Below are 24,474 nucleotides of genomic sequence, written 5' to 3' on the forward strand. Positions count from 1 at the left end.
ATAAAATTGAGAAACAACTCTCCATTAGTTATGCAGCATAAAGCTATGCTGTGTTTTTAACCAACTTCCTTTTAAAAGGCAGGTTTTCTTTTCCACTGTTGCCAAGTACTTGTTCATAAGGGGTCATCTGATTGTTAGGGTTTTCCTGTGGTAGGAACTGTTTCTAAGATTTGGTGCCAAAAGAACCTGAACTTAATAGGATTAAAAAACAAATATATTCTAACAGGGTTTCTGTAGGCTGAACTACTTCAGTCAAATTAAGTGTCGATCCTCTGTTTTTAAGGTAGTATTTCTAATATGAGCAAGCTGACTTCTATTTTAATTTCTACGTATACTTTTCTAAACCTAATGCAATGTCTTAGTTTTATTGTTCAGATTCAGCCGTGTTTTGTGTTGGGTGTAGTGTGATGCAATTAACTAGAGTAATAATAGTGATAAACATTATTTATGTAAGACCTTTAAGTCCTTTGACAAATACACAAAATTAGAAAACAAAATTTGGCTAAAACCAGCCAAATATCAAAGACACACAAAAAACGCAGTAGACAGTACAACAAAAGACACTGCATTATTGTGTAGACATGTTAAGTAAAAAAAAGTGTGCTTCCATTCAAATAAACTCAACAGATAAATAAAATGACTGGTTAGTATAATATAATTCAGGCTTTAAAACAATCAGAGCGTTAAATCAACACTGTACCACACACCGATAATGACAAGCTTCATGAACACGTGAGTTTATTTTGCAGCTTGTATTTGTCTGTAAGTGCCCTCTTGAGTTGAAACCAGTGACCGGAAGTGTTCATTATCGAGTCTTGCTGCAGTGCGGACCTCCCGCGGGGCTTCACATTAAAAGCACCCACTTTGACGTCTCAAGGAACGGGAGCGTCTCGGCGTCTCTCCCTGCGGCTGCCCGTCACAAGGTTAAATATTTGCAAAGAGGCACAGGTCAGATATGTGACAGCGAGGCACATGTTTTAGACTCAAAGTTAGCTTGCTAATTGCGAGAAAAAGAGGAACACGTATCCCGGGAGAAGGTCAGCAAACCGTGTGACTTGAGCCCGCAGGGAACTTTCGCTTCTCCGTCGACTTTTCTGTGCTGCGTGTTTGTGGAAACGCCGCTTGTTTGCGCTGAAACGCAGTGGTTAGGAGGACCCACATTGAAGTTTCAATCTGGTTAACTTTCAATAACATTATAGTTTTGTTGCAACAAAAAATTGCGCAACTGTTTTTATTTATTTTTTGCCTCCTTGGTAGCGGTTGTTGTTGGGTCCCGTGTGAACAGCTGACTCACGGACTGTAGGCTGGGCGGCACCGCGACATGGCGGTGTTTGAGCCCGTAGCCTACTCTTCCTCCCCTGCGGAGTAGATCAAAGGTACTCGCTGATACCCTCCTGGGGGCTGACCCTTCACCGAGTCAAGATGATCGGGTCACCGGACCTGCTGGCCTTCACCAGCACGGAAGGCTTTGGGGGAGAGGAAGACGAGCAGGAGGCTCAGGGTCTACCTGAAGAGCTCTCTGTCCCTCGCTTCCCCTCTTCTCATCCCTGGAGCACAGCAGCACAGTTTCACAGAGACTTCATATTGGTGGCTGAGTTCTCAGAGCAGGTGTGTTTGCTTCATTCAAACAAAAACTGCTGGTTTCTTACTGTGATCGCACTTGTTTTAAACGGGATCCCATGTTTTTGGGGGGTTATTTTCTGTCTATATAGTTTTAACAGGGTGGATTCTCATAAACACAAAAAAAGCTTCGAATAATGGGGTCAGTACACCTGCAGGTAATCCCCGTGTGCTTGATATAAAGGTGTATGAGGCATTGGAGAAGGGGTAGCTTTAATATGGTCATCTTATGCACAATCAGTCAATCATGGTATGAGCTGAGGGACTACATCAAGTGTAGGATAATGAAAGATTATTTTGAACTGTTATGTGAAGCTATTTTACAGTTAAATAATACAAATATGGAGCTTGTAAAGTGTCAAATGGGATACGCCAAAGTTGGACCCCCATATTTACTGATTCTCCTTCAGAAACAATAGGTGTTGAAGTATTGCAAACCCATCTGCTAAAGATTATTTTGTAAAAAAAAAAAAAAAAGTTTAAGTACATTTATAAATTCCCAGAAGAAAGCTAAAGCCAATCCAGGCCTAGGTTTATAACCCTGCTTTATCTGCATTAAGGTGCATAGGTATTATAATAGCACGGAATCACTTGTTACACACATATAATCAGGCTGCATTCTCTACAGTGCAACCATGTTTACTCCAATACAAACAATATATTTCCTGCTGTTTTCTAGATACTTATGCATCACTGTGTTGCAGCAGATAGTGAGTTGACGTTTATTCATTCAGGAAGTCTCTTTAAGATTAAGATCTTTTTGTCAAGACAGAACTACTGAATGATTAACAGGAAATACTCTCCAAGTCAATCACACAAACGAGCCACCTCTCACATAGAGGGACGCCGAATCAAAAAGTTACAAATAATAAATTAGCAAGTGCAACTTCCCACATTGTTGCGTATCTGTAACCGGAAGGTCGCTGGTTCGATCCCCGGGCTCTCTGTCCTGGTCGTTGTGTCCTTGGGCAAGACACTTTACCCTACCGCCTACTGGTGTTGGCCAGAGGTTCTGTCAGTCTGCCCCAGGGCAGCTGTGGCTACAACCATAGCTTACCTCCACCAGTGTGTGAATGCACGAATGGATGAATAGTGGCATTGTAAAGCGCTTTGGGTGCCTTGAAAAGCGCTATATAAATCCAATCCATTATTATTGCTGGGGTTCAGTGATGAAGGATGAATAAAACACATGGCATGACATGAATACACAAAGGCAAGTAAAGACATAATATTAAAACAAAAACAACAAATGAGAAACCAGGTTTAAGCATTTATGGTAATATTAGTCTTAATTTTGTCATCATTCTTTATTTCTGAAAAAGCATAAAAATCATCTGAAAACAGCTTTCTTCTGTTTATAAGGACGCCCCTTGTAAACAAGTACATTTTAGGATGTCTGCTCCCAGCGGTATCATACAGATACACGTTCGGCAGTTTGCACCTCAGGCATGTTAAAAGTTCACGACAGTAAAATTAGAAAAAGACTCAACAAGTATTGCTTGTTTGGAAGCTTTGCCAGGAGAAAGGCTATTCTCTCTAAAGAGAACATGGCAGCAGAGCTTGTTAAGTTTGTTAGCGTTAATCTGAACAAAACGCAAGACTTCTGGGACATTTGAACAGATGAGATCAGGATGGTGATGTTTGACCATAATGCACAGCGCCATCTTTGGAGAAAACCAAACACAGGGCACCTCATACTAACTGTTAAGCACGGTGGTAGAGGGGTGGTGATTTAGGTTTGTTTCACAGCCACAGGACCTGGACTCCTTACAGTCATTGAGATGCCCATGAACTCTTCTGTATATCAAGGAATTCTAGAGTCAAATGTGAGGCTGTGTGTCTAAAAGCTAAAGCTTTGTGCAAACTGGATCGTGCAACAGGCCGATAATCCCAAGCACAGCTGCAAATCTACAACAGAACGAATAAAAAACAGAAAAAAATCAAGCTGTTTCAATGGCTCAGTCAAAGTGTGCACATCAATCGAAATCTGTGATGGGACCTTACCATAGCTATGCAGAAACAAATGCCTGAAATTCTCAATGAACTGAAGTAATGCTGCTAAGAGTGGAACAAAATTCCTGCATAATGGTGTGAGGGACTGATAAAGTCATAGAGGAAATAATTACTTCATGTTATTGCTGCTAAAGACGGTTCTACAAGCTATTAAGTCATGGGGTGTGTTGAGTTTTTCTCATGACTGTGAATGGCTTTTCTGTAGACATTTTCTTCATCTTATTTAAGGCTCTAAGAACAGAGGGTGTGGTATGCTCCATATGTGGTAAAAAGCCCCTGAATCAAGTTTGTGATTTTTGGACTACCTAAATAAATCCACAAATCTAAAATTAAAGCCAGATGATTAGTGACTGATTTGATTACATCTCTACAAACCCCCTGCTCTGTGTCTCCAGGTGGGTCCATCTCCTGTGCTGACAATACCGGAGGACTCCAGAGTCCTCGGGTCATTTGACCTCAACCACTTCTCTGTTCGCATCATGTCTGTGGATTACCAAGCGTCTGGCCCCGGCCACACCCCTCCATCCTCTCCCGGCCCCCGACTCAACTTCAGCGAGGACTCCAAAGTAATCCTGGGAGATTCAGCAGAGAATGCGTTTGCATATGTTCATCACCTGACGCTGTACGACTTGGAGGCTCGGGGGATGGTGCGCCCTTTCTGCATGGCCTACGTGTGCTCGGACCAGGTGAAGCTGATGGACAACTTTTCTGAGCTATCGACACGCTTCGCTGAGGCAGCTGAAAGCCTCAAGACGGGAAACAGACAAGCATTTTCTATTGAGCTGCAGAGAAAACTACAGGAGCTCGAGTAAGAGCAGCACTTTTTACTTTGATTAAATTGGACGGTTCTGTGCAAAACTGTTTGTACTAAAATATCCAAGCCACTTACTTCTAAATATCTTTAATTTGAGCAGATTAAGAGCGTAAATTGGAAGGAATAATGAAGACGGCCTGAAGAGAGTGAAAATGCTTCAATTTCTATCTCAGTGGTGAAAAGGGGAAGCTGTTAAAGAGGAAGCAGTCACAAGCTCAAGCATCACTTCATTTATCAAAAAGGATGCTTCTTATTTTTCAGATCCTCCTGTGTGGCCTCTTGTTTATTTGGCACAGCTGCATTTAGTGATAATTTCACTGTAACTTTGAATTTCTAGCCTCAAGCCTAAGCCTAACCTGAAAGAGGAAGGAGCTGGATACCACCTTCCACTAGTAATGACTTGTAATGTGCAGGGTTGGTTAGCAGGTCTAACATTAGGCCCCGCCTTCCCTGATAACCTTTTGCTAACTTTAACCTTCTTTTTGTTAAAAGAACTGCATCCCCCAGCTAAAAATCAAATGGATTTTTAATGTAGGATCTTTTACGTTTACACAAATCCACTCACTTGCTTATAACACAGCTCTTCAGTCATCAAATCTCAGGGATGCTTTTATGTTTTAAAAAACATGTATAAACCCACATAAGTGTGTATTCAGAAATGTAGACTCAGAAGTATCTTGGGCATGGTTGTCATGGTAATTTTGAACTTTTAATGGTTTCTTTGAACTGTTCTTTTTTTCAGGGTGGACGATTGTACAGCAAAAATATCTAATGACTTTAAAAAACAAAATTCAGCTGCGCAAACTTGAATTTATTTTGGACTTTTGATAATCTCTGATACAAACAGATTCAAGCACCCCACTTGAAAGCCAGTGGGGTGCTTGAAACAGAAGATTATTTTGGCTAAGATTGTGGCTCGTCTTCTCAAGAAATTTAGCTTTTCCCAGAAGTTTGTAGTTCATGGCAGCCTTGAAACTGTGACACCACTGTTAGTTAATTAAGGGCTGCTCACCACATGTTACTGCCTGTGTTTCAGGTACAGACGGCTGACCCTTCGTAAGGACGCAGAACGTCAGACAACGGTAAATGTGTTGACAGAATCTGAAGGAGAAAGTGAAGAGCTCGAAGCTGTGGAGCGTTCAGTCTTAAATCACAGAGAGCTCCTTCGTCAGGTCGCATCTTACCCAAACAGGAAGCTCAAACAGCCCGACTTCTTGCCCTATGACCCAGCCACCTCTCTCACGGATCCATTGCTGTTGCCACCTTTTGAGCCATGCTTCTCGTTCTCCACCCCCTCCTGCAAGTCAGAGCACCACCTGAAGCCACTGGAGGAGCTTTGCAACGAATACTACCTGTCTCTTACGAAGGACCGGCTCAAAGACACAGAGCGACGTCTCCGTGGTGACAGAAGTGTCCTGCGAACTACTTATGCCACACAATCATTGTCCAGGAGACTAACACTCACCAACTTCCTGTTTGAGCTATGGAGCCCGGACGATGCTGATGAAGAGGGCACTGAGGTGGAGCTGCCGAAGGACATGGGGAGTAAGAGGACTGGCGGGGCGTTTCAGCCAGAACCACCAAGCATGGAGTCGTTCTTCTCCTGTGTGGAGGAGATCCCAATCAAACTGGAGGCAGCAGAAGCACATACACTGACCCCTGGTCCTGGTCCTGGCACAGAGATGACGGGGAGTGTAAGCAGCAGTGACAGCATCGAAGTGCTCGGAACTGAGAAGTCGTACATGACGCAGCATGTCGCCGACAGCAGAGGTACGGCAGTGCGGAAACATTTCTCAAATAAATGTTTGGCGGATTGGGTATTTTTGTTAGTCAATTCATATAAGAACAAAAATAACAAATAGTGTCTGGTTGTTGATCAAGAGTGCCAAATATATCAGAACCGGCCCACCCAAAGGTCTAATCGGGTCCACTGGGTGGCTTTCAATAAACTCTGACATGTTTGATTTTGTCTTATATTAATTAAATACCACAGGGACTCAGTTTGAACATTTGATCCTCTGCTCCTGTGTGGATGTCTGGGATTTAAGCAACAAATGATGGTTTAAAGAAATATCAATGAAAAAAAGTCTTTCGGCTTTTCATTACATATCTAGTGAGATTAAATGCTTATTTTAAAATTAAAAAAATGAAACAAAAACCTTTCTCTTCCACAGACACACCAGTCGGAATGACAGAGAGTTGCAGCAGGCGTGCAGCAGTAGACACTGGCATCAGACACCCGCGAGCTTATGCAAAGCGTGCCAACAGCGAGGACAGCATTGAAGTGCTCAGCACCACAGAATCCATCCTTACCGAAGACCTCACCGCCATCACAGAGGAGGAAGCAGAGCTGCAGCCTCTTAGCAACGGCTTTGAGAATGAAGAAGAACTACAGATGGTGGATAAGTCTTACAAAGTCCTCCAAGAGGAAGAGACACTGAATGCACCTGCTGCAGTAGGCGAGGATGAAAATGATGGGCCTGATGAGGAAGATCAGTGTTGCGTTGAAAGTGAAGAGCCTTTGGAGCAAACAATGGTTACTGATGACATCATGATCAAAGAGCAGCCAGGCGCCATAAAGATGAATCAGTTTCGCAAAGACAACAGTGAAGAGAAGACCTCCAAACTACTGCAAGGTAACACGTTGTGCAACTATTCATTTCTCAAGCTCTCGTTATTACATCCATGCTATAAAACTATGAAAAACATATATTCACTTTGTCGGTATGGTTTTTATCCGTTTTAAATAAAATCTGCAGCAACACAGAAATTAATGAGAAGCTATTTTAAAAATGTGGAAAATATGCATTTGTAATCGTGGCTTAGTGCAAATTTAGTTGGGGTTTTTTTTTCTTCTGACATAATTTAAAATTATAACAGCTGATCATTTAATAAAGCGCTTAACTGCTAGGGAAAGTAGCTGATTACTGTAGTTTTTTTTAAAACATATAAAATATTGTTATTACTCCACAGCTGACGAAGCGATGAAGCCCTCACCTGAGGTTCACCAGAAGGTGCGGCTGATGCCCCAGGACAATGCGAACTTTGCACCTGGTTCCTACATGGCCGAGGTGGATCGTTGGTCTTCCCCCCGCCCTCCCCTGAGGCTGCTGAGTGTTGATGAGGAGTCAACACTCAGCAGCATCAGTTTCACTGAATCTTCAGAGCCCCCATCCCCCATTCAAAATATCCACAGCAACATCTGCTGGGATAAGAGGAGGAGGAGAAAGGCTGGACTCAGAGCCCTCAGGTTTATCAAGCACAACTCGTTCTCCCAGCATGCAGTGTTCTGTCTCCTGAGTGGCCGGCCACTGGTTGTCATCGGAGGAGATGAGAACCTAGTCAGGAAGACGGTGGATGCTCTGACCCTCTTCCTGCCTGCTCCTGGTCCTCATAGAAGTGCTGTGAAGATGTGTTTGACCACGCCCCTTCAGCTGACTGACCTGCTCACCTGGAGACTGATGGGAGTGTACAGGTGAGGGCTATCTGCCATCCTGCTGTTTTGTTTGTTTATTTTTATGCATTTATTTTTGAGTTGGCAGTAAATATTTCGGTAACAGGGTGGCTAGTGGCTAATGCTAGGTTACTGGTCAGCACTAACCAGATACCTGCTAACGTATAAATAAAATAATATTTCACTCGCCAAAACCAGAGTACAGACTTGTTAAAATACATTACAAGTCCTGCTTTTTTTGTTTCGTAACTTCATTAAGGTAATTAAAAGTCAGCAACCTCATACCGATGAGATGTCCAGTTCATTGAGCTAAGGTTAGAGCTAGCAGGCAGCTATGGCTTATATCCACTAGCCCTCAAATTGGCCAAACCATTAATAATGCATGACTTTAAACCAAATACAGTTTAACTGGAGATCTTATAGAGAAATTTAAAAAGTATGACCCTCCCTACAGTTGTAATGAGCGAGGAGGGGACATTAGCCAAAAAGTTTTTGTCCCAGACTGTAAACATGTTTGTCTGCTGTCAAGTTGGGTGCTTTAACTGTATATAAACGCTTTTAATCAGGTGGCCATTTAAGGCGAATGACTGCAGTTATTGGTCAGACCTGGAAACATTAAGTTCTGTCACCACCTTTACAAACTGAGCAGCTGAGGTTTATGCTTTTCATTGTTTACTTGCTAAGTTTATGGGTCTAGGTAGCTTCAAGTTGATCCGAAATGACAGTAAACTGACATGTGTAGAAGGCTACAGCTTATTTCTTTTTCTTTTTTTCTTCAGCTTCAGGTCATAAATGAAATTTATTAATGTCACATCCATGTCATGGTTTCTTGCACCAGATCATCCTCAGCTTCTTTTTCCACCATCCTTCCTTCTCTGAGTCGCTACAGTCGTTATGTGGCTCTGCTGGACCTCGACCAGAGGACGCTGCGGTGCCCGTCTTACTCTGGTTCTCTTCTCAGCAGACTGGCCAATCCTCACACTGGTATCACCCGGGGCATCACCTACCTGCAGCATCTGGAGAGCTGCCTTGCTGCGCTGGTCAATCACGTACTGGTGCACACTTTTATACCTCTTTTTAAAAATCTATGCGTTGCTAAAGAGAAGGGTAACACAGAAGAGGATTCCTGGTGTGAACGAGGTGTGAGCGAATGTGATTTGAGAGTGATGAGCTATCTGTCTCATCTCATTAAACAGCGGTATGCGGGACGTGGACCTCCAGTGTTAAGATTTGCTTACAGCTCAGTGCAAATGCACAGAAACACAATGACATCATAGGCGTCCAGACGGAGAAAAAGAAACCCTGAATGTTTAGATGTTTCTCTAATTTTTAGGTTTGATCAACTGCTGCTGTGAACATTTCGGTACAAAAAAAATGTTTTTATGTGCAGTGTTAAATATAGATTTAGGTCACATCGTTGCACTAGTGCCTCACTTGGCACCAAAACCCTTCCACATGCTGGCAGCCTTATCACTTAATGACACATGAACTTGTAATTTAAGAAAACTGAGCCTTATCTGAACACTGTGCAATGTAAGCAAGCCTGTAACCTCTATAGAGTACTGTTTACTATAGAGTACAGCAGGACATCCACATGACATGTAGGTCCATTACATCATTACTTTGTAAAAACCTGTCACCCTGCCTTTAGCATGTCTGATAGTCACAAATAACTGGCAGCCTATAATTATTCTACGACTATTAATGACAATGCGGCCCATGCAGTAAACCTGCAGGTCTGTTGGATGTCAATGGGTTCTTGCTAAAGGTTAAACAGAAAGATCAGTACCATTTTGTTTGAACAGACAGGTAGTGCATTACATTGAATCACCCATCACCAAAATCTCAAGTGAAGCATTGGTGGAGAAGTGTGCACTGTTTTGTAAAAGCTGTGTGTGGTGTAAAGGTATGTGTACTTTTAAAGCACTTTACAACTGAGTACTCGGGTGCTTTTTACTGCAAGCCTCATTCAAACAAGCGCATTTTTCTATACTGGAGCCTTGTCACACAATTGCACAAACACTGAGGGATGCAGCAGGGGCAAATGTTTAGTATCTTGCCCAAGGATATTTGATGTGCAGGCTGGAGAAGCCAGGGAGTGAACTGATCACTAATGTTTCTTGGCTGAATTGATAATGGATTTATAGTGTTGGCATTATTATGCCAAAATGGTTAGCTTGCATGAACACCAGATAATTACCTGTTTTTATCCCTCGATTATGAATTTGTAGGATTTTTTTTTTCCTTTTTCAAATTAAGCAGAAACAGTCCATAGCACTTACAAATTTGTTTTGTTTTTTTTGTTTGTTTTTTTTAAATTGATATGGTTCAGGTACCTCTTTTCCACTGTGGGCGCAGATTCAATTCTGCACCAGGAACCACGGATTTCCTTAGAATTAAAAAATTATAACGTTTTTGTAAAAAAAATCCTTACTTTTGTCTATAAAAGTACACATTACACCATCAGTTACTGTGGTAACTAGAACTCCATAAAAGCCCGTTAATCCAACCGGGATTTTTTTTTTTTTTTTTTGTATATAGCACACTATTTGAAACAATAAAGTGCCTTTATAAAATGACAGAGCAACAACATCCTTCTCTCTGACACTTGTACTGTTGTTTATCTTGCTGTGGAGACAATAAAATCATTTTGTATTCAAGCAGTGATTCAGCAATCTAATGCATAAAACTGTCTTTTTATTTATAACTGTAACATTAACATTTTACGAACATTAAAAAGGTGAATCAATATCAAGTCTCTTGTCATCAGATGGTGAGTAGTAGGGTTGATCTGATATCCTCGTGTTGGTGTTGTTCCCAGACCATCATGAAAATGTTGTTCCAGGATCAACATTGCAAGTGACCAATCAGAATGTTGTGACGTCATACTTTTGCGACTTCGGGAAAAAACAGCGTAAAACAAAAAACTGTACTTAAGCTGCGAGAAACCGCCTCTGTCCGCCGATCAACGGACCCTGACCGTAACCCTTTAATAAACAGTAAGCAGAATTGATATTGTCCTTGCAACATTGGAATTTCATAAATGCACGAATGGCTTGGCGCGCAAAAGAATAACGTCACAACAATGTGATTGGTCACTTGCAATGTTGAACCTGGAACAACATTTTCATGATGGTCTGGGAACAACACCAACACGAGGATATCAGATCATCCGAGTAGTAGTGCCAGTGTGGGCGCAGCTGCACCAGGAACCACGGATTTCCTTAGAATTAAAAAATTATAACGTTTTTGTAAAAAAATCCTTACTTTTGTCTATAAAAGTACACATTACACCATCAGTTACTGTGGTAACTAGAACTCCATAAAAGCCCGTTAATCCAACAGTTTTTTTTTTGTATACAGCACACGATTTGAAACAAAGTGCCGTTATAAAATGACAGAGCAACAACATCCTTCTCTCTGACACTTGTACTGTTGTTTATCTTGCTGTGGAGACAATAAAATCATTTTATATTCAAGCAGCGATTCAGCAATCTAATGCATAAAACTGTCTTTTTATTTATAACTGTAACATTAACATTTATGAACATTAAAAAGGTGAATCAATATCAAGTCTCTTGTCATCAGATGGTGAATAACAGAAGTATGTGCATTGTACCAACATGAGCTGGTGTGAGGACGCAGGTACAGTCGGGCATCTGTAAGACGCTGGCGACTCTCCGCAGTATTTAAACCTTTGTGGAAGGCAACAGTGCTGTAAACAGTGTTTAAGACTTCTGTAGCTCTGCAGGGGGTAAGTATGTGCAATCAGGATGCACTGGAACAAGAAGAAAAGTAATGACAACGAGATTCAGTCAGACACATGTGCAGTGCTGAAATTATCACATGGCTGTTAGAATTTAAAAAAAAAAAAAAAAATCCTTTATCAGACAATATTTCATAGTTAAAAAGTCCTTGCTTGTCCCACTTGTGCTGAGGTAATGTATGAGTCGGCATAAATATGTAGCTCTAACGCTTTTAGAGCCTCTCTTCCCTCCGTCGCAGACACTTAACGCACCTGCTGCATCCACAAAGCAACTTGCATTGTGGAGGAACCGCACACACACTCTTCACCCTGCTGCCTTCTGGCAAGAGGTACTGGAGTATTCAGGCCCTCACTGCCAGACTGTGAGACAGTTTCTTCCCAAGCTGTTAGACTCCTGAACACTCAGTAACTGGACTGACACACATGCATACCTTCATACACGTCAATACCAAGCACTTATCTGCAGAATCACACACATTCATACACCAAGTTACTTTTTGCACATTTCTATTGCACTGTTGTGTCTGTATCATTCTGTCTCTTGTTGCACTGTCTTTGTTTTTGCACACTGCACTTTATGTAGTCCTGTGTTGATTATCTGTTCTATGTCATATGTAGCACCACGGTCTTGGAGGAACGTTGTCTCGTCTCATTGAGTACTGCACATGGTTGGAATGACAATAAAGCCACTTGACATCACACTCCATTTTTATATTTACATTTAACGCACACAAACTTTTTTGGGGAACTGGGATTGTATTAAATCAAAGCTTTTCTGTTTCTGGAAGTTAATTTGATTAGCTAAAGGATGCTGAGATTTGTAGTGGTTTATCTCAAGACTTGTTCACATACCTGCTGTTTTCCCTCTCCTGTGCAATCGCCTGAAAGAATCTTTTCAGATGTTCTTCACTGGAGGAAAAACTTTCACAAAGCCACCTAAAGGCCCATGAATTCTCCTGCAACACAAGAAAGCTGATTAAACAACAAACAACAGCACAGCCCCCGAGAATTCAAAGTGTGAAATTATAGAATCTTTTCAGTCAATAGTGACCCCAAACAAACAGACAAAGCATACAATTTTAAAGTTGTGGTGTCATATGTTTAACTGCGAGTAACACTCTCACCTAAGAGAAAGCATCCTGCATCCTAAGTGTGAAAATGTCAGAAGAAAGACTTCTGTGAACAGCTGGAAACTACACACTAAACTCCAGCTGCTTTTATTAATTTGGAGAGTTATTTATCCATTACTGGTGTGTTAATCTGACCTGTCACAGGTGGTTTCCATCACAGATGAGACTTGAGTGAAGAGCTGGATCTTAAACATTTCTTTAGAGAGCAGCTACAAAATTGTAGATCAAAGTAAGAGTCCTGACAGGGACTAGAAAGAGAGAGCATATTTCTCCTGTTTTGGCTTCCCTTCATTGGCTTCCTGTTAAATCCAGAATTGAATTCAAAATCCTGCTCCTCACATACAAGGTCTTAAATAATCAGGCCCCATCTTAACTTAATGACCTTGTAGTACCATATCACCCTATTAGAGCACTTCACTCTCGCTCTGCAGGCCTACTTGTTGTTCCTAGAGTATTTAAAAGTAGAATGGGAGGGAGAGCCTTCAGTTTTCAGGCCCCTCTTCTGTGGAACCAGCTTCCAGTTTGGATTCGGGAGACAGAATTAACTGATGGAAAACAGTGTGTGGTTCCAATAGCCGAAGACATGTGGATTTTATGACTCTTCCACAGTGTGTCTTTTGTTTTGTTCCCCCCCCCAAGTCTTAAAAGGTAGGTTTTCCTCCCCACTGTTACCAGTTGGTTGGGTCATCTGTATTACCTTCCAATAAATCATAGCAGGAGGTGACTATTCCTGTGATTTGGTGCTATATAAATAAAAAATGACCTGTAATCAATTTGAGAAGAGTGAGGCTGAGAGTGATTCTCTAAAACAAGCTTTTCCACGTTTCTTTATACTGTACTTGTCTTATTTGTTATGCACGTCTGTTGTTTTGTAATTTGAGGGGGGGGGGGGGGGGGGGGAAGGAAAAAAAGGAAGGCCATCCAGTGCCAAATGAAAAGATGCAGATCCATCCGCTGTGGCGACGCCTTGGGAAATAAGGGAGCCGCGAAAAGTACCTTTAATTATTTCTTTAGCGAGACAAAGATGCAAGAGACACTCAAACTGTCATAGTTACACAAAATTATAGCACCGTTATTGTTGCGTGTGCCAATAGAGCCCTTTACATGATATAGCTTAAGTATGTGAAAGCACAAACAGTGGCGTGGCGTCTATGGAAGGAAAGCAAGAGTTGGCTACCTGAAAGGTGTTGAGCACAGGTAGGATCGGATACAAAACGGAATCGAGGATTCTTTGGCTCAAAGCTTCCGTCACCAACAGGAGCAAGGCCTGATCTGGATACACCTGCGAACACATTGGACTGTTTAGTTCTCGCAAATTCTAAACACTGAAGTGTAAGTGTTAATGCACTGACCTCATGCAAGGATCGTGGGATCTGCATATTGGAGCCCTTCTGATCAAGCAATATCCCTTTCACAACATCCCGCGCTTCCTTCATCATTCAGACATCGAGGAGACAAAATACAGAATGAGACAAAATACAGAATGAAACAAAGCAGAGAAACATGGAGAAAGCTGCAAGTCTAACTCTAACAATCAAGAAGTACACACCTGCAGAAACTGCATACTGGGCATGGGTAAAGCAGTGAGTGAACCGCAAGGCTTGTTGACAATCGAGAGCAAACTGGTCCAACACCGAGACTGGATCAGAGGAGTATTAGACATGCAGTCAGACATGGGACATACTAGTCAAGGTTTTAACAAGTATAAAATGTACCTAAACCAAGAAATAAAGATGGCAGATATCTAGAGACAAAAACATTTTTCAGACTTGAATGAGGAGCTTTTAACTTACATCAGCATATACAGCACTGCAGCATCCCTGAGCCCTGAGAGCAAACCTCACCAGCTCATGACGTTTCAGCGGCACAGCATCTACACACAGAGGAATCAGATTTATTATCAATCCTTGTTTTATACTAAATCTTATCCTGAAGCTACGTTTACACTGCAAACCTCATTGCTTCATTTGGATATTTTGCGTTGATTTTTTTTGTTGAACTGTTCATATTAATGATGCAATTGTGTGGCCAAAATCAGATTCCCATGTGACCTGATTCATATGCTCTTGTTACTGTTCTTACAGCAACAAAGACTTCTCACACAGGAGGCGGTCATACAGAAGCAAGCACAGAGGTCACAGTTAGTATAACTTTAAAGGGCTGTAGCTGCAATCACATGACATTATTGTGCATGTGACATCTCTATTGAGGTGTATGTGGATGCACAGTTGAAGCGGGAATGTGGTGGAGTGATGACATGAATGGCTTCAGTAATGCACTTTCAACTGAAAATTTCGTGATAATTACAGTAACACTAAGAAAAATCAGACACAAGCACAAACTGACTTGGGTCACTTCTGAACTTGGTACAAACCCCCCCCCCCCCAAAAAAACCAAAACATCTCTGCTGGACCTTCAATAGACTCCCACGCTGCACCAGCACAGCAGAGCTCTCCCGGTTTACTGACTGGTGTCAGCTTTGGTGCAGTCGCTGTTTCAAAGACTTTGAGATAAAAGAGGAAGAGGTCCGGAGTAAAGTGGGAAGCGGGAGCATTCACCGAGGGGAACAAACTTGTGAGAGCTGATGAAAAGTCTCCAGCCATGCACATGAAGTAGGGGATGAGGTCTTGTATCTGCTGAAACCTGACAGAGAAACAAATCCAATGCAGCAAGTCAGCAACATGTCACTGCTGGTGTCTAAATATTTAAACGTTTGATTTGAGATTTTAGTTTCTCTATAGATGGTAACTGCAGATTGACAGTCATTTCTGAACCTATATTTAACGAATTAATGAACTCCAGATGGGGTTTTAAACTATGAAATATGGAAGAGCTACAGTTTTCCCCTTTTTCAATTAAAAATGTATTATCCATCCTAGACTGGAAGAAGAAGATTGAAAATGTGAAGCAAGTGCAGAAGCGCCTCAAACCTCCCCTCTTCCTAATGGCCGTGGCGTGGGGGTGATCGGCTTATAGTTTTTACTTTGTAAATGTAGAACAAAACACGTTACACCTACGACACTGATATCCTGATCCAGGAAACTGTCTCACTCTCGCCTGCACCTGGATCAAGGATTTTCTTACAAAGTGCCGACAAATAGTCAAGCCTGGTCCTCACCTCACCCCCAAAACACCACTCAGTGCTGGTTATGTTTTTAAATCATGTACTGACATGACAATAACACAAAATGCACTTTGCTGGAAAGAAAAACAGAGGAACCTGTGCATGTACTCACTGTGCAGTGTTGTCTGTCTGGACGACTCGTAGATATCGACACAGCTCTCTGTACCTGCAGACAGAAACAACACAGTTAGACAGCTGTCTACACACAGCAAAGTGAATGAGTTCACGTATACAAACCTGCGCTGATGCTGCAGTAGCTCCGTCCTCAGCAGAATCACAGAAATCTGTTCAGTCAGGACGTCTTTCTTGCCTTTGTCCTTACGCACGCCTGACACGTTCTGTCCCTTCATCACAGACACGAGCAGGACGTCGTTCCAGGGGCGAACACACAGGCTGGAGCACACAAACATCAAGTTATAGCAACAACATATACATGTAACAGGTAACCCTGGAGGTTAAAGGGCGAGCATACCTGTTTCTCATGTTCCTCAGCTCAGCTGGGAAATGCAGTTTCTTGCAAAACTCCTGTAGTTTGTTAATGAAGTCTGGAGTAAAATTAGCCATCACCATCTGTCTCTGTACTAATGCTATTACCCTGGTAAGCACACACAAACACAAGTAGAAGATGAATATCCAGGTGAATGAGCTACAGGTATAACACAAGAAGTCAACGTGCATGCATTTACCTCTGCAGTAACATCGTTTTAGCTGTATCAACATTAGCCATTGGAGAAGCAAAGATGAAACCCCTGTAAATGGAATAAAAAAATATTGAAAAACATTTGAAAATTAAGAAAAAAAGGAATGTGTGTAGAAGCGGAAATGCTGCAGTGAGTACCCTGAGAAATGGAAATGTCTAATAAAGTCCTCAGCAGCCCCCAGACTCATGATGACTGCCGCTCTGCTGTCCTGTTGATCTGCCTGGTTCAGGAACGAGGACACAAACTCAAACACCGGTGAGTAACTGGAACAAACACAACAAAAAACAAAGGAAAGTTAAAGAGACGTCTTAATATACAAGTGTGTGGACTCGTTCCAGCACTGCACTCCTAAAATTAACAGCTGACCTCACTGAAACGTTACGTCAGACTTTTTCAACTCTGTTTTCCTGGGTCTTTTCACGTGTGTTATGAATAAATCTTCTTTTTTACAGTACCAGTACTAGTTTTATTTTGTTGCATTTATCCGCGACACCTTAAAGGCTGGTCCGTGAAAATATTGTTGGGCATGAACCGGTCCGTGGCGGAAAAAAGGTTGGGGACCGCTGGTTTAGAGGAGAAGTCAGTAATGCATCAACAGAACAAGCAATAAATAAAGAAATACTTTTAAAACAAATAATTAAATCAAAAATATAAAATCGCAGATTTACAACCAGGCAGTCCTATGAAAAAAAACTGAAGCTTTTATAACACTATCTCCAAATACGTCACTAAAAGCAAAGAAAAGTGTGCACCCTTTCTCCAAGAATGGCTGATGTTAAGGCATCAGCTGTGTTAAACAATATTGGTCACCAGGACTCAGGGAACCAAAATGACCTCAGATGGTCTAAAGGGACATGTTTTTGAGGTGAGCCTTGGTGATCTGTAGGATGAATAGCTGGTCTTTCCACAGGTTTAAGCTCATTACTGGGAATGTTCAAGGCAAAAATTGTCACAGCAACTTCCATGGACCTGATCCGTAACAAGATATGGCAGACTTGCCCCCCCCAGATTTGCCCCCTTCCTGAGCTGTTTTGCTGCAGGTTTCTCCTGCAGTGTGAGTTTTTCCCTTCACACTGTCACCAAGTACTTGGCTCGAGAGGGGTCGGCTAACTGTAGGATCTTCACCTTACAATCCAAATCACTGTGAGGCACTTGTTGATGTAATTTGACACTATATAACTAAAGTTTATTGAATTGACCACAATTCAAGCCCAAGTGAATATAAAGACCACTGATGGCTACTTTCTTCTTCTTTTTTGTGTGGGTTTCACAAAAAACTGTACCAACCAGATTAGAAAGACCTCCTACACCTGATGGAGCTCATGACATGTGATGCTCTGACCAATGACCAGAAGGAAGTGCTGAACAAGGTTATCCACGACAGTGGTTCACACTTCAATGTTGGCCTTCTGTCAAATGTCTAAATAATTATACAAAGTTATTGTGAACTGGACTGTACATCAAAGCAGAGCATTAAGTGATTTACGAGCCAGCTGCTTGATGTATACCTGCAAGCTCAAGAAGCTTAAAAAGCCTTAAAAAGTCTGACTTGGGGAAAGTGATGAAGTTCCATGTTGAAGGTGGTGGCGGCAGTGCAGCAAAGGCAGAGGGTAGAGACAGCGGACAGCTATGACCGTGCCCATCCCGTAGACAGTGTAAAAACACTGACCTGAATAATCAATGTAAATGCTCCACATATTTATAGACATATTGGGAATCTCTTACAGCTATGGATTTATAATTGGTCCAGATGTGGCTCCTAATCATTGCAATATAGAAATCAAAATCTGAGTGTTATGAAACATACTTGTAGATGAAGCCTTGTTGGTTCTCTTGGCTCAGACCATAGTCCTTTAGTGCCTCGCCTTTCATGTAGGACGAGTAGAGCGCAGAGAGCTCTTGTCTGAACTGCTGCAGCAACGTCGCTGGACATGAAGTGAAAATAAATAAATACATTAGTAAGATATATTTAAAGTACAGTACAAGAGGTTCATCTCGGGTGTCTCCTCGCATGAATTTGTTGTTTGCACCTGCTTGTCGGAGGTGCGAGTCCATTTCTGACAGGGTGAGGTTGAAAGCAGTCAGTCCTCCCAGCAGCTTATGGTTTCTGAGGTTGCTCCAGAAGGCGCTCCTCTTGTGGCTGTTGCAGTGACAAATGCCGCTCACGCACCACATTTCACACTGAAAAACCAGCGAGAAAAGCACATCAATCACTATTTTGTAAGAGACCTCCCCATGACTTCAAGGACCTGCTGGGGACATAGGGATGTAAAACTTCACTGACATAAGCTGGTGCTTGTTCATGAAGAGCTCTAAAAATCAAAACCTGAATTTTTTTAATCGACTCTGAATTTAATCTGGAGTCAGTGCAGCTGGGTCAGCAACAGCGTGCCATGAGAGCTCTTGGAAGACTTAGCACTCTGACCAACCTTCAGACATTCCAGGAAGTTGTGTTTACTTAGACAACAATGAATTACAGCAATCCAGGGGTAAAGAAATAAATGCATAAATAACAATCTCCAGGTCAGAGTGCGACACAATGGGACTTGACAATATGTCTTTAGTGATAAAAACAAGTGTGAACCACAGATCAGACATGAACACTCAAAGTGATGTTCATGTCAAATCCTGATAGAAATTTAGCAAACAAGGCAAGGCGACCAAGAGCTTCTATTTCCTTAGGCAAAAATAAGTCAGGGGCATAAACAAGGACTTCCTCATTAAATTGGAGAAAGCTGTTTGCCATCCAACTCTTCATAGACCTATTCAGGATCTGTAGCTTAAAAAGAGAGATGTACAACTGAAGGTCATCAGCATAGCAGATAGCAGCGATGACAGTCATGTTGTTAAAGGTCCCCAAAATGTGCTGAAGAGGGAGCAGATACAACGGAAACAATAAGAGCCCAGTACAGAACCTTATGGCACACCACAAGTAAGAGAAGTGGAAGAGGACCTGTATTCAAAATTAGCTTAAAATGAGCTGATAACACTACAAAAAAATCTTTAATTCTTTATTTCCCCCCATACTGTTTCTTGATACAGTGTTATTAAAAAACAAAACAAAAAACAAAGTATGCATTTATTTAATTTTTGAGTAGGCAAGAGCAAAAACAAGCAAAAAAAACAAACAGATGAATACAGTTTAGTGAACCCTCCAAACTGCTGGTCAGAAACATTTTGTCCTGTTAACATTAACACCTACCAATGATGCCAGCTTATCGCAGATGTAGCAGAAGCACTGATCACAAATGAGCTGGTTACTGTCTACTGGCATGTTAGTCTCCAACTCTGTAGGCCTGAGCGTGCCAAAGAAAAGCAGTGTGAGCAACTGACACAGTAAGACGGGGGTAAAGAGCACTGATGGTCATTTCAAAGTGTATCTCACGTAAAAGGGTGTATGGGACAGTCGTAGCGAGCATGAGGTAGCACATCAGCGTGGCGGGAGAAGGTCACGACCAGGTCTTCCTCCAGAGTGCTGGGAGAGGACACGCAGTCTGGAACACAGAGGCTGTTAGTGATTAGTCATAAGATCATCCACAAACACATGGAGCAAACAAAATAAAACCGCTGTCACCTTTTTCCTTCACATCCACCACCTCCACGATGAGGCAGGACATGTCTCTGTCATCCTTATGATCATCGTCATCATCACTACTCAGGATGATTATATCTCCACTGTCTGCTGGCGTGCACATCAGAAATGCCTGGTTAAAAAAAGAAGAAGAAAGAAACAGAAAAAGGAAAACCAACCATCAGTTAGTTCACAGATGCAGACCTGCAGTATGAAATGCGTGCATGAATGTAGACTTAACTGCACCGACTCCATTGTTCCAGCTCAGACTGTTCATTGTTACCCAAATAACAAGCCGTGGGTGACTAAGGACATCAAAGCCCTCCTCAACAACAAGAAGAGGGCTTTCAGAGGGGGCAACAAAGAGGAGGTGAGGAAGATCCAGGTGTTACTAAAGGACAAGATCAGAGAGGCTAAGGACAATTACAGGAGGAAGCTGGAGTGGAAACTCCAGCAGAACAGCATGAGAGAGGTGTGGAGGGGCATGAAGACCATCACTGGATTCAGGCCAACCAACAGCAGGGGAGCTGAGGGAGGTGAGAATAGAGCCGACGAGTTGAATCTGTTTTTCAATAGATTCGACACCACAGTGTCTGCTCCCACCCCCACAACCTCACCTGCAGTCAGCCTGGAATCCAGAGCCACACCACTGTGCCAGCCTCTCTCTTCACATGTTGCCTCCTGTGAGATTCCTGACACCCCTCCCCCACCCATCACCTTCACTCAATACCAGGTTGAGATGCAAATGAGGAGACTTCACTCAGGCAAGTCTGCTGGACCAGACGGAGTGAGTCCCCTTGTCCTCAAGGCCTGTGCCCCCCAGCTGTGTGGAGTCTTTCATAAACTGTTTATGCTGAGTCTGAGTCTGCAGAGGGTCCCGGTGATGTGGAAGACATCATGCCTCGTCCCTGTACCAAAGACGCCTCGTCCCAGTGGCCCCCAGGATTACAGGCCCGTGGCACTGACCTCCCACATCATGAAGACCCTGGAAAGGCTCATCCTGGACCAGCTGCGACCCATAGTAAGACCACATCTGGATCCCCTTCAGTTCGCTTATCAGCCTCGTCTCGGAACAGAGGACGCCATCATCTACCTGCTCAATCGTGTCTACACCCATCTGGACCAGCCGGCGAGCACTGTGAGGGTCATGTTTTTTGACTTTTCCAGTGCTTTCAACACCATCAGGCCGACCCTCCTGGGTGATAAGTTAGCAGCGATGCAGGTGGATGCTTCTCTGGTGTCCTGGATTGTTGATTACCTGACAGGAAGACCACAATATGTACGTCTCCCACAGTGTGTGTCTGACAAGGTGATCAGCAACACAGGGGCACCACAGGGGACTGTCCTCTCCCCCTTCCTCTTCACCCTCTACACCACAGACTTCAGCCACTGCACAGAGACCTGCCATCTTCAGAAGTTTTCTGATGACTCTGCGGTGGTTGGATGCATCAGCAGGGATGATGAGACAGAGTACCGGGCTGTGGTCGACTCCTTTGTCACGTGGTGTGAGCAGAATCATCTGCAGCTCAACGTGGCAAAGACCAAGGAACTGATCGTGGACTTCAGGAAGACCAGGAAACACTTGACCCCTGTTTCAATCCAGGGGGTCAGTGTTGACATTGTGGAGGACTATAAATACCTTGGAGTACACATTGACAATAAACTGGACTGGGCTAAAAACACCACAGCACTTTACAGGAAGGGCCAGAGTCGTCTCTATTTTTTGAGGCGACTGAGGTCCTTCAACATCTGCCAGAAAATGCTGAGGATTTTCTATGAGTCTGTTGTGGCCAGTGCGATCCTCTATGCTGTTGCATGCTGGGGGAGCAGGCTGAGGGTCGCAGATGCCAACAGACTTAATAAACTGATCCGTAAGGCCAGCAATGTTGTGGGGATGGAGCTGGACTCCCTCAAGGTGGTGTCGGAGAGGCGGATGCTGTCCAAGATAAAGACAATGTTGGATAACACCTCCCACCCACTCCATGACATGTTGGTCAGTCACAGGAGCTCGTTCAGTGAGAGACTGAGATTACCGAAAAGCACCACTGAACGACACAGGAAATCATTCCTGCCTGTGGCCATCTCCCTGTACAACGCATCCACTTAACACACTGTTTGCTGCTACAACTACACATGTTTCTTTTCCAAATATTTATTTATAAGTGACTTATGTATGTATGTATGTATGTATGTATGTATGTATATGTATATATTGTACTATTCTTAGTTAGCGTATTGTCTGTCTTGTCTTAATGTTGGTTTAAAATGGAGCACTGTAACAAAAAATAATTTCCCCCAGGGATCAATAAAGTATTCTGATTCTGATTAACCCTGCAGTCATGCACCAAGGCTGCTAGCCCACAGGCTCAGCTGTGTGCTTTGTTGTGAATTTCTAAACTTTAGAGGTCATACTTTCTCAACAACACTGTGTTATTCGGCAGCATGAACTGTTCCAGCCAGGCCTAACAAAGGGACAGTACGGTTTTCTTACTTTTAAGAGGACAGTTATTTATTTTTACAACTTTAGAAACGCGTAGAAAAAAAAGTCGACCTCGCGCTTTATTAGCTGCAGGCGAACGTGTAACGTAAACCACATAAATGACCGCGTCGGTACCGTAAACCATAGTTTTCTTACCTTGTTCTGTTTTACTGTTTGTGTCTAAACCGAAGTACGCTTTCCTTCGCGCCTGGCGACTGAAATTTCTGCGTCACCGGATGTGATGGCGTCGCTTCCTCTGCTGCTGTTTCTTTCTTCTGTTTTTTGCGGCTGTGTAACAGCTTCGAGTTGCATTACCGCCGCCTCCCGCATAGAAGAGAGAAAACAGTCTAATTAAGGTGAAAATCATCATCTTGTTAATACATTGCTCCTAAAAATGAAGGGAACACTCGGTCACTCTTCAACTTTGTCAGTTAGGAAGTAGAAAGCATGTAAGCCACTTCTTCAGGTTAACATCAGTGTTAAGCCTGGGTTTGAGGTATGAGCTCACCACCTTCTGACCAATCAAATGTTCGTCTTCCCTCCTGTCCGACCTCCATGCTCGGACGGGACCATGTTTAGATCCAGTTTTTCTATGTATTCTTTACTTCCTCTCTGACAGTCAAACATCACTGAAGATAACATGTATTAAATTAAATACTCAATAATAATCTGTCAGATTTTTACCAGAATTGTGATATTGGTAAATCTGTTTACTAACACTTTCCTTCCTGGGATCAAATAGACCTTAATGATATATTCAAAACACATTCATTAAACACTTTTAATACACAGCTACTGCACTCTGTCCTCTCATGGCAGGTTACTTTCAGTATGCATAAATTATGTGATTTATCAGATGCTGCCAGCATCAATACAGGGAGTGCAGAATTATTAGGCAAGTTGTATTTTTGAGGAATAATGTTATTATTGAACAACAACCATGTTCTCAATGAACCCAAAAAACTCATTAATATCAAAGCTGAATGTTTTTGGAAGTAGTTTTTAGTTTGTTTTTAGTTTTAGCTATTTTAGGGGGATATCTGTGTGTGCAGGTGACTATTACTGTGCATAATTATTAGGCAACTTAACAAAAAACAAATATATACCCATTTCAATTATTTATTTTTACCAGTGAAACCAATATAACATCTCCACATTCACAAATATACATTTCTGACATTCAAAAACCAAACAAAAACAAATCAGCGACCAATATAGCCACCTTTCTTTGCAAGGACGCTCAAAAGCCTGCCATCCATGGATTCTGTCAGTGTTTTGATCTGTTCACCATCAACATTGCGTGCAGCAGCAACCACAGCCTCCCAGACACTGTTCAGAGAGGTGTACTGTTTTCCCTCCTTGTAAATCTCACATTTGATGATGGACCACAGGTTCTCAATGGGGTTCAGATCAGGTGAACAAGGTGGCCATGTCATTAGTTTTTCTTCTTTTATACCCTTTCTTGCCAGCCACGCTGTGGAGTACTTGGACGCGTGTGATGGAGCATTGTCCTGCATGAAAATCATGTTTTTCTTGAAGGATGCAGACTTCTTCCTGTACCACTGCTTGAAGAAGGTGTCTTCCAGAAACTGGCAGTAGGACTGGGAGTTGAGCTTGACTCCATCCTCAACCCGAAAAGGCCCCACAAGCTCATCTTTGATGATACCAGCCCAAACCAGTACTCCACCTCCACCTTGCTGGCGTCTGAGTCGGACTGGAGCTCTCTGCCCTTTACCAATCCAGCCACGGGCCCATCCATCTGGCCCATCAAGACTCACTCTCATTTCATCAGTCCATAAAAC

The 24,474-nt window shown here is 42.6% G+C and overlaps 2 protein-coding genes across 5 annotated transcripts; one reads left to right on the forward strand and one right to left on the reverse strand.

Annotated features, from left to right (window-relative positions):
• Positions 1-739: 739 nt before the first annotated feature.
• smcr8b (Smith-Magenis syndrome chromosome region, candidate 8b) lies at positions 740-10,561 on the forward strand. The gene is made up of 6 exons (XM_026171580.1): positions 740-1,608; positions 4,029-4,441; positions 5,484-6,217; positions 6,622-7,083; positions 7,421-7,922; positions 8,740-10,561. Exons 1-6 carry the CDS (start codon positions 1,423-1,425, stop codon positions 9,176-9,178), a joined length of 2,736 nt encoding a protein of 911 aa, XP_026027365.1. The 5' UTR covers positions 740-1,422; the 3' UTR covers positions 9,179-10,561.
• A 685-nt stretch (positions 10,562-11,246) lies between these two features.
• Positions 11,247-23,011, reverse strand: LOC113024465 (uncharacterized). Of its 4 annotated transcripts, none has more exons than XM_026171582.1 (19): positions 22,829-23,010; positions 20,197-20,326; positions 20,008-20,116; positions 19,825-19,918; positions 18,653-18,803; positions 18,430-18,547; positions 16,760-16,885; positions 16,608-16,670; positions 16,394-16,516; positions 16,159-16,314; positions 16,034-16,087; positions 15,211-15,440; positions 14,591-14,670; positions 14,347-14,436; positions 14,150-14,227; positions 13,975-14,079; positions 12,933-13,006; positions 12,520-12,623; positions 11,247-11,679 (listed from the first exon to the last, which is right to left on the reverse strand). In XM_026171582.1, the coding sequence occupies exons 2-18, from the start codon at positions 20,315-20,317 to the stop codon at positions 12,563-12,565; spliced, it is 1,833 nt and encodes a 610-aa protein (XP_026027367.1). In that variant the 5' UTR covers positions 20,318-20,326; positions 22,829-23,010; the 3' UTR covers positions 11,247-11,679; positions 12,520-12,562. The 4 variants fall into 4 exon arrangements, with proteins under 4 accessions (XP_026027367.1, XP_026027368.1, XP_026027369.1 ...); XM_026171584.1 differs by lacking the exon at positions 11,247-11,679 and adding an exon at positions 12,792-12,813 and having other exon boundaries at positions 12,579-12,623; XM_026171583.1 differs by lacking the exon at positions 12,933-13,006 and having other exon boundaries at positions 22,829-23,007.
• Between the last annotated feature and the right edge of the window lie 1,463 nt (positions 23,012-24,474).

The sequence above is a fragment of the Astatotilapia calliptera genome, chromosome 6 (assembly GCF_900246225.1).
Source record: "Astatotilapia calliptera chromosome 6, fAstCal1.2, whole genome shotgun sequence".
In the NCBI taxonomy this organism is placed as follows: domain Eukaryota; kingdom Metazoa; phylum Chordata; class Actinopteri; order Cichliformes; family Cichlidae; genus Astatotilapia; species Astatotilapia calliptera.